The sequence below is a fragment of the Sphaerodactylus townsendi genome, linkage group LG11 (assembly GCF_021028975.2).
Source record: "Sphaerodactylus townsendi isolate TG3544 linkage group LG11, MPM_Stown_v2.3, whole genome shotgun sequence".
Lineage (NCBI taxonomy): Eukaryota > Metazoa > Chordata > Lepidosauria > Squamata > Sphaerodactylidae > Sphaerodactylus > Sphaerodactylus townsendi.
The window spans coordinates 14,096,770-14,110,951 of record NC_059435.1 but is presented as its reverse complement, the minus strand read 5'-3'; the positions used below and the strand labels follow the sequence as shown (position 1 = coordinate 14,110,951).

The following is a 14,182-nucleotide window of genomic DNA, read 5'->3' as shown; positions in this document are numbered from 1 at the left end:
GGTACTTCCATTGGCTCCAGCTCAGCCAAAGTGGCGTAGGAGGTTAAGAGCTCATGTATCTAATCTGGAGGAACCGGGTTTGATTCCCAGCTCTGCCGCCTGAGCTATGGAGACTTATCTGGGGAATTCAGATTAGCCTGTGCACTCCCACACACGCCAGCTGGGTGACCTTGGGCTAGTCACAGTTCTTCTGAGCTCTCTCAGCCCCACCTACCTCACAGGGTGTTTGTTGTGAGGGGGCAAAGGCAAGAAGATTGTAAACCTCTTTGAGTCTCCTGCAGGAGAGAAAGGGGGGATATAAATCCAAACTCTTATTATTATTCTTCTATAGCAAACGGGGTAAAGAGACATAGGCTCTCCAGATATTCAGGAAATTACAATTCCCATCAGCCCCTGGCATGGCCAATTGGTGTATGCTTGTGACAGAGCTTGATAGGAAGTGCAATTCCCTGAACATCCTGGAGAAACACAATTTCCCTACCCCTGTTCTATAGTGATTCAAAAGTCATATTTTAATGAGGGAGACCCATGTGCAAACCTCCACTTAGCTGTGAGGTTCACTGGATGACCTTGGACTTCTCATTGTCTGCCTCACCCTCCTCTCAGGATTAGTGTAAAGATAAAACAGGGGGAAGGAACCATGTATCCTACCCCAATATCTTTGGAAGAAAAGAGGAATAGAGCGCAATTCCTTGTCTGACCGGCTAGATAGATGCAAAAAAAGCAAAAAGAAACAACCAGTAAATGACCTCATGAGGAGGGGTCATGGCTGAGTAGCAGAGTATTTGCCTGGCACTCAGAGGGTTCCAAGTTCAATTCCTGGTATCACCAATTAAAAGGACAAAATAGTAGATGGTGTGAAAGATCTCTGCCAGGCTCAGCAGGCAATGTTGACATGAATGGACCAAGGGGCTAATTCAGTATAAGGCAGTAAATCTCACTGTGCATGTGTTATTACCACACTGAAGTAGTAATTTCTTACAAGCATAAATAATCAACAAAGGTGAGGTAGGTGGGGCTGAGAGAACTGTGACTAGCCCAAGGTCACCCAGCTGGCGTGTGTGGGAGTGCACAGGCTAATCTGATTTCCCCACATAAGCCTCCACAGCTCAGGCGGCAGAGCTGGGAATCAAACCCGGTTCCTCCAGATTAGATTGCACTTGCTCTTAACCACTACACCACTGTGACTCTTGCATCCAGTTTGGCCCTAAGGCAGCAGTGATGAGTCATTTCCATCAGTTGAAACCAGAGTTGTCTTACCCATGAATTGATGTTTCAAAAATTACATGCATTTTATTTTGCCTCCCCCCCCCCGCCCCCCGTTATTCTTTGGGATATGTTTGCTAAAGAATTTTATTTATCCACAAGCCTATATGTTTTGTGCTTTAATTTCATACTTCTCTTATCTCTCACACACCTCATCTAGTGCTTTAAAAGATAATAGGGAAAAACTGGTTATGAATTTTGTAAATGTATATTTGTAGAAACAGACGTCAAGGCAAAAGAGTTAAGTGCCACACCCTCTAACCCAGAGGTGTCAAACTCGCGGCCCTCCAGATGTTATGGACTGCAGTTCCCATCATCCCCTGCCAGCATCATGCTGGCAAGGGATGATGAGAACTATAGTCCATAACATCTGGAGGGCTGCGAGTTTGACACCTGTGCTCTAACCCCACTAACTCCAAGGAGGAACTGCCTCTTTAAGCCCAATCCCAAGAACTAGCCACAGAGTCATCGTTCTCTCGTGCGTTTATCGCATCACCTTGTCAGGTTCAGTGGCGTAACTAGGCAAACTGGAGCCCTGGGCAAACCCTGAGTTTGATGCCCCCCCAGGCGCATGCCCAATGCAATGCGCACCCCCCCTTGTAGCTACGCTTATTAGGCATTATCTAAGGCAAACTGGAGTTTGGCAAGCCCCATGAGCAACCACCCTCCCCCACTGTGACCAAGCAATGATTTTTTTACACCCAGGTTGTTTCAAAGTCACCATCACATTATAGAACATGCCTGCAGCAATAAGCCATGTACCCTTTGGCAGAACTAATTTTTTGAAAACATTTTCAAAATGCTAACAAAATGTTTTATTACTGCTATGAAAATATTTTGTGATGTTGGCCATCCAGTACTTTGGTGGGGAAACAGCATCACTTTCAATGTTCAAAAGGAGACTCTGGGCTCCCTAGTTTAAACAAGTGATGCTGGAACCCACCCCCAAACAGCAGCATTTTCAATGATATTTAAACTAGGGAACCCAGATTCTCCTTTTAAATCCACCTTAAAGGGAGAATCTGGGGTTCCCAGTTTAACCAACATTGAAAGTGATGCTATTTTGGGGTTGATTCTCCCCCACCCTGAAACAGCATCACTTTCAATGTTTAAACTGGGGACCTCAGATTCTCCTTTTAAATCCATGCCAAAGGCGGGAGGGATTTAAAAAAGAAGGAAAATCACTAGAGGAGAATTGGGATGTGCCTGCTGGCGAGGGGGGATTCCAGTGTGGCTAGCAGCACCAAACTTTCAGGGTAGCTGTCTTTAGGGAGACTCCCCTAATGATGATACCATCAGGTTTAATAGAGTTTGAGTTCAGGGGGTCCAAAGTTATGGACCCTCAAAGGTGTAGCCCCCATCTTCTGTTGGCTCCCATTGGAAACAATGGATGATGGGTTACCCCCTTTGGGAGTCCACAGCACGGACCCCCTGAACTCGCTCCTAAGAAACCTGGGTGGTATCAGTAAAAGGTTCTCCTGATGATACCTCCCAGGTTTGGTGAAGTTTGGTTCAGGGGGTCCAAAGTTATCGACCCTCAAAGGTGTAGCCTCATCTCCTATTAGCTCCCATTGGAAACAATGGGGGATGGGGCACCCCCTTTGGGAGTCCATAACTTTGGACTCCCTGAACCAAACCTCACCAAACCTGGTTGATAGCATCAGGAGAGTCTCCCAAAACATCCCTGAAATTGTGGTGCTGCTAGCCTAAAAACTGCGCCCTCTGCAGGCCAAAAATGGAAAAACACTGAAAATACAAAAAATCCCACAAACAAACCTGCGCCCCCCACAGGGCTGAGCCCAGGGCAACTGCCCACTTTGCCCAATGGGAGGAACGCCTCTGGTCAGGTTACAAAGAATATCCCAGCCTGCTGCTGTATTTTGCAATTGCTTTCCTAACAAAATTAAAACCTCCCCCACTATAACAATAAAAACATGGTTTAGGTTTTAAAAAAATAACATAATAAAAATGTAAGTAAAGGGACACGAAGAGGAGAGAGAAATCCTCTGTGAAGGAGCCGGCAAGTGACCTGGAATAATATCATGTAAAGATTAATGGAATCAGTGAGGTGACGATGAAATTGATTGAAAGCCATCATCTTGGATATGGTGACAGTGTAACGCCTCTCCTCAGAAAGCTTTCATCCCCATAGAGAGTCAGCTGTGAACCGGACGTGCGCCCGACTTGCGATTCTGCATACTGATTGGCTAGAGAAGGCTTTGATGCAGCTCTATATTGCCAGCATTGCCAACGAGAATGCTGTCTTGTTTAAAAAATGTGGAACACTAAAGGGACTGATGCTTTTCGACTGTATTCATTGAACCAGGAGGCCTCATTGCAGGGAGCTGGGAAGGGCTCGTCTGTGTTTGGCTGTCTTTTTTTTCAAGGGCACCATTGTGTGCTACAGAGAGTCACATACAAAGAGCATCCATTGGTCTTTGTTTCCATTGGCTTCCATTGGTCAGCCCAGACACTGTTGAATAGTAGGGGAGGGAGGGAGGGAGGGAGGGAGGGAGGGAGGGAGGGAGGGAGGGAAGGAAGGAAGGAAGGAAGGAAGGAAGGAAGGAAGGAAGGAAGGAAGGAAGGAAGGAAGGAAGGAAGGAAGGAAGGAAGGAAGGAAGGAAGGAAGGAAGGAAGGAAGGAAGGAAGGAAGGAAGGAAGGAAGGAAGGAACCAATTGAAATGATCAAGAAGGCAAAAGGAAAGGGACTGAATCTTAAAATTAGGTTGCTATTGATTTGAAGGGAAAGGCAGTGATGGAATCCAAAAATTTTAATAACAGGTTCCCATAGTGGTGGGATTCAAACTGTGGCGTAGCGCCAATGGGGCTGGGCAGGGCAATCTGGGGCAGGGCATTCCTGGGCGGGGCTGTGGCAAGGACACAGCTGCTGTGCCGGTCCTTGGGCAGGAAACGAATGCATGCAGGCTCAGGCTGCCACACACACCGGTGCACCTCCTGCTAGACTGCTTCAAGTTCTGCACGCTACTGCTGAGATTAGTAACCCCCTCTCGGCACACACAAATAATCAGTAACCTACTCTCAGGAACCTGTGAGAACCTGCTGGATCCCACCTCTGGGGAAAGGCCCCATTGATTTGAACAAAAAGGTAGAAACGGAATAAAATAAAGAAGTAAAAGGCTGAATATCTACTGCTTAAGACAGACGCTATGGCTAAGATTGACAGTGTCCAAATGGGTCCTGGAGATGTCCCAGAATTACAGCTCTTCTCCATAGTCATCCAAGAAAAGGAGCTCTGATCCTGGAAGGCTCATATCACCAAACTCTTGTTGGTCTCCGAGATGCTACTGGACTGAAATCTAGATGTTCAACTCATCTCCAGACTTCGGAGATCAGTTCCCCTGGAGAAAATGGCTGTTTCAGAGGGTGGACTGTATGGTATCATGCCCTACTGAAATACTTCCCCTCCCCACACATCTCCTTCCCAATGCCTGTCACCAATACTTGTCTTTTGTAAAGGGGAGCAGGGCTAGGTAGGCACTAGGACCCAGACAGAGCATTCTACAACAAAGACGGCCCAGCATGTTGAGTTCTGTGGCGGAGGGATTTACAACCCTACTAACATCTTTTGCCGAGACAGACTATATATGTGGATCCTCTGTAAACAAAGAAGTATCACCCACATGCCCCTTCTAGGAAGGCAATACCACTCACAGGGGAATCCTAAGAATAGTTTTCTGGAAGTAAGTCCCACTGACTTCAACAGGCTTCTGACAGATCTGATGAGAGATGTTCTGCTAGACATCATAAGCCAAAACTAAGTTGTGCCTTCATGGCAGTGAGTGCCTTCAACTTCCCCAAAACACACCCTCTTGGCAATATAGGTAAATAAGGGGTGTCCAACCAACTCTGGCGCTTCAGATGTTCATGGACTACAAATCCCATCAGCCCAATTGGCCATGCCTGCTGGGGCTGGTGGGAATTGTAGTCCATGAACATCTGAAACGCCAGAGTTGGTTGGACACCCCTGAGGTAAATGCCCTGAATCTGAACAAAATTATTTCCAGCATTCAGGAACAGGGGGAAGCCTTCCTATCTGACAGTTATTCTGATGTTTTGCTATCTGGCTTGATTTTTGGAACCAGCAGGAGGCACAAGCAGCAGCAAGAGGAGAGACTGACTCGGCAGATAAGTGACAAGATCTTTATCCAACCATAACATTGTGCCTGTCTTCCCACCGAACAGGAGTGCCTTGGGTTGGGTGATTCCATACACAGTATTTCTGTTTCCCCCCAATCTTTGCACTGGCTTTAGGTGGATGTTCTGGCTCTCTATATAAAAAAGTCTTTGTTTGCCTGTGTTATTCCAGTCTTTGGGATGTCTGATAAAAAGCCAGTGCCAACTGGCCCATCTTCCCTGCCAAGTATGAACAGAAGCTTTGTTTATTCTAGTTGCAGACATTTGAAGAATCAAAAGCAGACACTGAATCTTTGTTTCCTCCTCATCCCATGATAGGCAGTTTTCCTGCCCTGCAGAAAGATTGGACCCCCTCCCCCAAATAATTGAAATACCTCAATTTATTTATTTATTTATTATTTATATTTATATACCGCCCTCCCCAAAGGCTCAGGGCGGTGTCCATCAACACTAAAACAATTTAAAACATCAAATAAATAATTTATAATAAAATAATATATAAAATCCTAACTACAGATGGCTGTACTATACTATAAAATACTAAACAACCCCTCCTTCCCCCTTTGTGTACCCACGGGAGGCCAGATGTTCTTATGGCGGAGTTGACATCATCCCGGCTGGCCAAACGCCTGGCGGAACAGGTCCGTTTTACAGGCCCTGCGGAAACTTTGTAAGTCCCACAGGGCCCTGATCTCACCTGGAAGCCTGTTCAAACACCAGGTAGGGGGGCCAGAGCCGTAAAAGCCCTGACGCCTTGTAGAGGCCAGCCGGATCGCCTTGGGGCCAGGGATCACCAGTAGGTCCGCCTCCGACAAGCGGAGGGGCCTAGAAGGGCGGTATAGGGAGAGACAGTCCCTCAGATAAGCAGGACCAAGGCCGCGAATGGCTTTAAAGGTCAATACCAAAACTTTAAACATGACCCGGTACTCGATTGGCAGCCAGTGCAGTTGGTATAGGACCGGTGTAATCCGGTCCCTAGCTGTTGCCCCAGAGAGGAGCCTGGCTGCTGCATTTTGTACGAGTTTCAATTTCCGGATCATGGGCAAAGGTAAGCCCGCGTAGAGTGAGTTACAGTAATCTAATCTAGAGGTGACCGTGACATGGATCACTGCGGCCAGATCGGAACGGGAGAGATACGGGGCCAGTTGCCGTGCCTGCCGGAGATGGTAAAAAGCTGCCTCTATTATGTTTGGCAACCCTTCCTCCACAACTCCAACGTTTTCCCACTCAAAGTTGTTTTGTTTTTCTTGCAGATTGACACAATTGTGACCCTGGGTGGACTCGGAGGTCGCTTTGACCAAATCATGGCATCTGTAGAGACTCTGTTTCACGCCACGAAGATAACTCCCTTTCCCATCGTAATTATTCAGGAGCATTCTCTGATCTACCTGCTTCAACCTGTAAGTAAAACAAAGCACAACTTAAAAAAAAATCTATACGAAGGCCAAATCTTGTAGATGTAATACAGTTAAAAATGCTACTGATATCGGTAGGAACTAAGGTTACGACTGGAAAATCAATGTGTTACGTTCAAACACAATCAAAGTTTGTTGGGTTAGCTTTGGAGTCTAGCTATTGATTTAGAAATAACAGGCAACAGGCATCGTCCAGCCAAAGTTCAGGTCTTTTTTCCGTTTCAGAGCAAAAGGTTTAAGCATGTGCTTAATGCCTCCACTGAAATCAGCAGACTTCAAAAATGTCCAGCTTCGAATGGATAGAATCCAAATTACCTGCCTTTGCTATTTGTTCCTTGCTTTAAAATCAAAACTTAAGAGAGGCAAGATTTTCTAACATTTGTGGTATGGGCCCCTTCCGCACACACAAAATAAAGCGTTTTCAAACCACTTTCACAACTGTTTGCAAGTGGATTTTGCCATTCTGCACAGCTTCAAAGAGCATTGAAAGCAGTTTGAAAGTGCATTATTCTGCATGTGCGGAATGAGCCATGGTTTTGTGGGGCCAGGGCCGCTCTCTGGTCCTACACAGCTGAGTTAGTTTTAAGAAAAACTTAAAATTTGAAATAAAGCAAAAGACACTTTGTTGATTTAACTAATCACATTCATTTCTAACCCAAAAACCAAGTAATAAAATTCATCTGTCTTCTGTCACGTAGGCCCTCAGTGCCAAGATGTCAAAGATGTTATCTTGCTGGCCTGCATATTCACTGAGAAACCTGGTAACATTCCTTTGACCTGTTTCAAAACTGCAGGTTTCTGCTGGTCACTTACACAGAAGCTCCCATTTTGATTCTTTGCAAATCCTTGGTTCTATGACTTCCCATAATTCTTGATTAAACAAATTTATACACATTCTGGCCTGTCCCCACAGTTTTATAATGTGTTCTTGTGACATACAAGTGTGTGTGGGATACCTGTATATGGCAGGGTTCCCCGATGGCAACTGATTGGGGTGGGGGGACTTACTGGGAGGAAAGGAGTCCTAAGTCGGCCTCTCCAGCAATGTGAAGAGAGTTTGAGAAGAGAAGAGTTTGGATTTATATCCCTCCTTTCTCTCCTGCAGGAGACTCAAAGGGGCTTGCAATCTCCTTGCCCTTCCCCCCTCACAACAAACACCCTGTGAGGTGGGTGGGCCTGAGAGACCTCCGAGAAGCTGTGACTAGCCCATGGTCACCCAGCTGGCGTGTGTGGGAGTGCCCAGGCTAATCTGAATTCCCCAGATAAGCCTCCAAAACTCAAGCGGCAGAGCTGGGAATCAAACACAGTTCCTCCAGATCAAAGTGCACCTGCTCTTAGCCACTACGCCACTGCTGGTGATGTTACCAGCAATGCAGGGACGCTCTTGTATTTGAGCAAAATACAAATGCAAGATTTGAGCAAAATACAAATACAAAATACAAATAAAATATAAGTACATTTAAGCCTTACAACCATCATGTGAGGTAGGTTAAACTGAGATATGGTGATTCAAGGTCACCTATAAGAACATAAGAACAAGCCAGCTGGATCAGACCAGAATCCATCTAGTCCAGCTCTCTGCTACTCGTAGTGGCCCACCAGATGCCTTTTGGAGCTCACATGCAGGATGTGAAAGCAATGGCCTTCTGCTGCTGCTGCTGCTGCTCCTGAGCACCTGGTCTGCTAAGGTGTTTAGAACCTCAGATCAAAGAGGTTCAAGATTGGTAGCCGTAGATCGACTTCTCCTCCATAAATTTGTCCAAGCCCTTTTAAAAGCTATCCAGGTTAGTGGCCATCACCACCTCCTGTGGCAGCACATTCCAATCACCAATCACACATTGCGTGAAAAAATGTTTCCTTTTACTAGTCCTAATTCTAGTCCTAATTCTTTGCCTATCCCAAGGGTTTGCAAGCTATGGCTTTAGGGCCAAACAAAGGGTTGTTTTTGTTTGGAAAGAGCTGTTGTTTGGTTCAATTAAGAACCGAATATGGCTCTTTCAGTTAACATATATTAGAGGGGCAGACCATAGATGAGATTCTGGAGTAACCCGTGTGAAGGGAATGGCAGGCAAAGATTTTGAAAGAGAAGAGCATGGTGAAGTGATGGAGAACCAGGCTTGATTCCCCATTCCTCCACAGCAGCAGCAGATTCTTATCCAGTGAACCGGATTTGTTTCCCCATTCTTCCACATGAAGCCTGCTGGGTGACCTTGGGCTAGTCACAGTTTTCTCAGAACTCTCTCAGCCCCACCTGCCTCATAAGGTGCCTGTTGTGGGGAGAAGAAGGGAAAGGAGTTCATAAGCCCCTTTGAGCTTCCTTACAGGAGAGAAAAGCAGGGTATACATTGAAAACTCTTCTTTTCAAAGATGGTTTACAGAAAGGGAAATGACAGGGGTCTGCACTTGGGTGTAACCCGAGTTCAGATCATGCCTAGATTTATGCAGTGCGTGAAAACAATCATTCAGGATGTTCCTGTCTATATGCATGAAATATTGTGGGATGTTGTACACTCCTTTTCCTAAGAAAGGATTCACAACAGCCAGTATTTGGGCTGCAGATAACGTATGGGGATGTTAGCATGTTGACTATCAATAATGTGTATTTTTACTTACACAGATTCACTTTCTTATAGTGGCTCTTAATTGGTCACTTGCTCTGTATTATGACATTGTTTGGGTCTCTATTTGTATAAGGTTGCTACCCTTTACCTGCTCTAACCATTACAGGACACTGTCAAGTCCACCTGCTTAAAGGGCTCTATCTCAGATAGCCTCTAATGAGGATCAGTTGCAGCTGTGACCCTCCACCACCGGCTGTGTTAAGGAAGCTGAAATCGGGGAGTTATTTACTCGCAAACCGTTTGCACGCTGTCTGACCCCGTCAATTAATTTTAGATGACTTTGAGCAGGGCTATTTTAGACTCTTTTAGAGCCGTTCGGTGCATGAGCTGTGCGCCGTTCGCTGTGGAAAATGTTTGCTTTTATTGCCTAGCTGGGTCAAGGCATCGTAGTGCGTTCAGAAATACCAGGCTTAAAAGTTTGTGCAAAGAGATTATTTGAAGCTATAATGAAACCACCAACCATTTTTCCAGCTTGCTCGGCCTCATTATGAATAATTATATGTTGGATATTGCTCTTTCATTTCGGAAAACCAGGGGCCTGTTTCGTTACTTGAATTTTGTTTACCCTCCTCCGCTTTTTTCAGATGGCAAATGCGATAATGGGGAACTCTCCCATCGGTCTCAGAAGCCTTCTCCTCCCCCAGCCCTCAATTAGGGCTCTTTCACTTTTTTTAGGAGGGGGGAGAATTCTTCTTGCCTTAACGGTACAGAGTGGGGCGCACAAACAGATGGAATCAGTTGGCAGAACTTGGCAGCTCATCCAAGTTGTACATTGTGCTTTTATCCCATCTGTCCTTTAAAGGGCACAGTGTATGTGGTTCTTCTCTGTTCTATTATACCTTACAACAACCCTGTTAGGTTGGGTAAGGTAAGAGAGACTGGCATCCAATGAGTTTCGTAGCTGAATTGTGATTTGAACCCATGTCTTCAGTAGTAGTAGTTGTAGAGCCTTTATTAGCATTGCAAAATACAGTAAAATGAATCCGTGGCTTCCTGCACCTAATACACTGCACTGGCTCTCGTTGCAAGAGAACCGGTGTGATGTAGTGGTTCAGAGTGGTGGCCTCTAATTTGGAAAACCGGGCTTTTCCCCCATTCCTTTACATGAGTGGTGGACTCTAATCTGGTGAACTGGGTTTGTTTCCCCCACTCCTACACATGAAGCCTGCTGGGTGGCGTTGAGGCAGTCACAGTTCTCTCAGAACTCTCTCAGCCCCACCTATCTCATAATACGCCTGTGGGAGGGGGTGGGCCACAACATTCCCTGAGGCGCAGCCAACATTAACGGGCTTCATTTGGGGATTGAGAGCCAGAAGTGCCGCACACCAATCTTCAGGCTTACGCCTTCCTTTCGGCAGCGTGTGTCCTTCCAGCACTATGGGGCTTTTTGGTGGCGGGGAGGTTTCAGGTTTTTCCTGCTCCCTGTACCATCAAAAAGCCCTTTGCGGGGGGCAATGGGGTGGCACTACATTGGCACCTCCAGGTTTGAATGGGACTGACCGGATAACACTGCAAGGCAAAGCATTCCATCATTCAATCCTGTAACCTCCGCTCAAATCAGTGCGTTCCAGGAACAGTTTTTTTTCCTGTGGTGAAACTTATATCCAACAAATCTGCCTGAATGGAAGAAGAAGAAGAAGAAGAAGAAGAAGAAGAAGAAGAAGAAGAAGAAGAAGAAGAATAGGAGGAGGAGGAGGAGTTTGGATTTATATCCCCCCTTTCTCTCCTGCAGGAGACTCAAAGGGGCTTACAATCTCCTTGCCCTTCCCCCCTCACAACAAACACCCTGTGAGGTAGGTGGGGCTGAGAGAGCTCCGAGAAGCGGTGACTAGCCCAAGGTCACCCAGCTGGCGTGTGTGGGAGTGCACAGGCTAATCTGAATTCCCCAGATAAGCCTCCACAGCTCAGGTGGCAGATCTGGGGAATCAAACCCGGTTCCTCCAGATTAGATACACAAGCTCTTAACCTCCTACGCCACTGCTGCTCCTTTTATAATAGGTTTGGATGAATGCTTTGCTTCATATCTAGCAGGAATTTTTTTTTTGGGGGGGGAAGATAAGCCCCTCCCCCCATCCCACAGCCACAAGAAAGGAGACTTTGCGCTGATTTCTTTTTTACAACCCCAAGATTCCCTTTGAAGGGATTCTTAATGTGCTCGGACACCTCGGCTTTTTTTTTTTAAAGTAGAATTATGTGATAACGGCTTCACTAAATAATAATTACAGTAATATTTGGAGTGGTGAAAATGTATCATTAATAAGGTATAATTGCTTTTTATGGGCAAGAGGCTTTATGTGACATTCTGTACCCTTTTATGCTCGGAATTCAGCTAACGTCAATTACCATTAGGTCGAACCTCCTTTGAAGAACATCCATCCCTCCGGAGTGATGTTTATCGTCTCTGGCCACGGACGGAATGAATAGCTTAAGGTTTCACACACTCATTTTCTCATCTTCTGCTGGCCCGCTTCTCCGGAGTGCAGAAACATTAGGCTGTGTACACTGAGCATAAATTATCTTTTATCTCTGAGTTTTACAGCGGATTGTAATACAAGGTAGTAGGATTTATGACCGAGAAATAAGAAGATGTCCAAGAATTAATGAAGCATGAGTTTTACATAATATTGAGCTGAGTTCACTATAACCCGTATTGGGCCTCGGCACTGAGGTACCAGAGAAAGAGATTGCAACTTGCACTTGAAAACCCATTATGGAAGTGTATTTTTGTCGGTTATCTAATGCTGCAGAAAAGACATATGAATGTTTTGGTAACCTTTTTCCCCCTCCGTGGAGTCATACTTGCCAGTCTTGTCTTTTCTGCTGTCAGCACAACTTTCCCCATGAGGGACATCCTGTTCTTTTACACGACACGGAGTTGGTGAGTCATTCAAATAGGTTAAGCGGCTAACCAGGCATGAACTGGACGTTCCATGTTTCGAGTTCCCAGAGATTTTTTGGAAACAGTTTTCAGGCACATGGAAGCCTGATTCAGATCAGAACTGTGATGCGGAGGGGATTATTTTTCCCAGGCTGAAATGGCCCTTTGGACCTACTGTTTACCTCACTGGAGTACATTACATGCACATCTGGGGAGAGTCTGTGATCATGTGTTGTAGTCAGAAAACACCCTCTCACAGAAGGAGGAGGAGGAGGAGGAGGAGGAGGAGGAGGAGGAGGAGGAGGAGGAGGAGGAGGAGAAGAAGAAGAAGAAGAAGAAAGGAGGAGGAGGAGTTTGTATTTATGCCCCACCTTTCTCTCCTGTAAGGAGATTCAACGTGGCTTACAAGCTCCTTTCCCTTCCTCTCCCCACAACAGTCACCTTGTGAGGTAGATGGGGCTGAGAAAGTTTAGAGAGACTTGCCCAAAATCAACCAGCAGGAACGTAGGAGTGCGGAAATACATCTGGTTCACCAGAAAAGCCTCTGCCACACAGGTGGAGGAGTGGGGAATCAAACCTGGTTCTCCAGATTAAAATCCACCTGCTCTTAACCACTACACCACACTACCTCTCTGGGTAGCCTCGGGACTGTCAATCCTAGCATCCCCGTTTATACTAAGGAGTTAATAATGTTGATGTTTACAAAATCTTCCTATGCCAATTGTCTCCCTTGATTTAGTGTTCTGAATTAACAAAAAAAAATTGACCATTGCAAAACGTATCATGTCAGAATCCAAAATTCTCCCACTGTTGGATTTCAGAACAAAACAGCAACGGGGAGAAAAGAAAAGAAACCCAAGTGCCGTAATCTATTCCTGTGGTAACTAGACCCTGAATAGCAGGAGACACATGATATAGGTGGCATCCTAGAAAGGATATATGGGAAGGGAAGATGGGAAGGGAAGATGGGAGTATTGACCCTCTGGGCAGGTGATTCCCGAAATGACCAGTTGGTGGCTGCATATCAAAGGAGGAGCAAGAGAGGAAACCCCTTTGAAATGCAGATGAGTCAACTGAGCAGCATTGTCACCAGACAGAGACTTGGGACAGCTGCCAAGTGCTTAGTGTTAGATAAGAACATAAGAACATAAGAACAAGCCTTACAAGGAGAAAAAGAGATAACCCCTGTTAAAATACACTGTTTTAAAAGCTGTGGCTTTGAGAAAAGCCCTCAAAAATGAACACCAGAGCTCACTCTGCTCCTCCTGGCCCAGTCTTCTTCTCCACTGTTACTCCTCTCTGCTGGTTCCAGAGACTGAACTAAAGCCCCACCTCTGGTTCCAGAGATTTAGTTTAGAATGATGGATCTGCCCAATGGTGTTTGTGAGTGCAGTTTATAGAAACTTCTCAAGAGATAAAATGTAAAAGGTAAAACTTACATTTATTCAAGCCTCTCCAGTTCACAGCTTTGTTCCAGGAAAAAGGTAGATAGAAAGAAACCTTAGTCTAAGGAATACTTTCACTATGGACAAGTGGGCACTCTACCGCGCCATCACGTGTGTGCAAGTGAGAGAGTGCTACAGTGGGAAAGCCCCACTGTGGCAGTCTGCCATTGACTGTGCGCTCAGGTCAAAGGCTAGGACAGAAGAAGAAGAAGAAGAAGAAGAAGAAGAAGAAGAAGAAGAAGAAGAAGAAGAAGAAGAAGAAGAAGAAGAAGAAGAAGAAGAAGAGTTTGGATTTATATCCCCCCTTTCTCTCCTGCAGGAGACTCAAAGGGGCTTACAATCTCCTTGCCCTTCCCCCCTCACAACAAACACCCTGTGAGGTAGGTGGGGCTGAGAGAGCTC

General features: G+C 45.8%; 1 protein-coding gene across 1 annotated transcript in view; it reads left to right on the top strand.

Moving 5' to 3' along the window:
• The window catches only part of TPK1 (thiamin pyrophosphokinase 1), a 303,106-nt gene that overhangs the window by 265,703 nt on the left and 23,221 nt on the right, over positions 1-14,182 (top strand). The window contains exon 7 of the mRNA XM_048510448.1: positions 6,675-6,821. Coding sequence (XP_048366405.1) covers positions 6,675-6,821 — 147 coding nt within the window. The remainder of the gene's footprint in view (positions 1-6,674; positions 6,822-14,182) is intronic.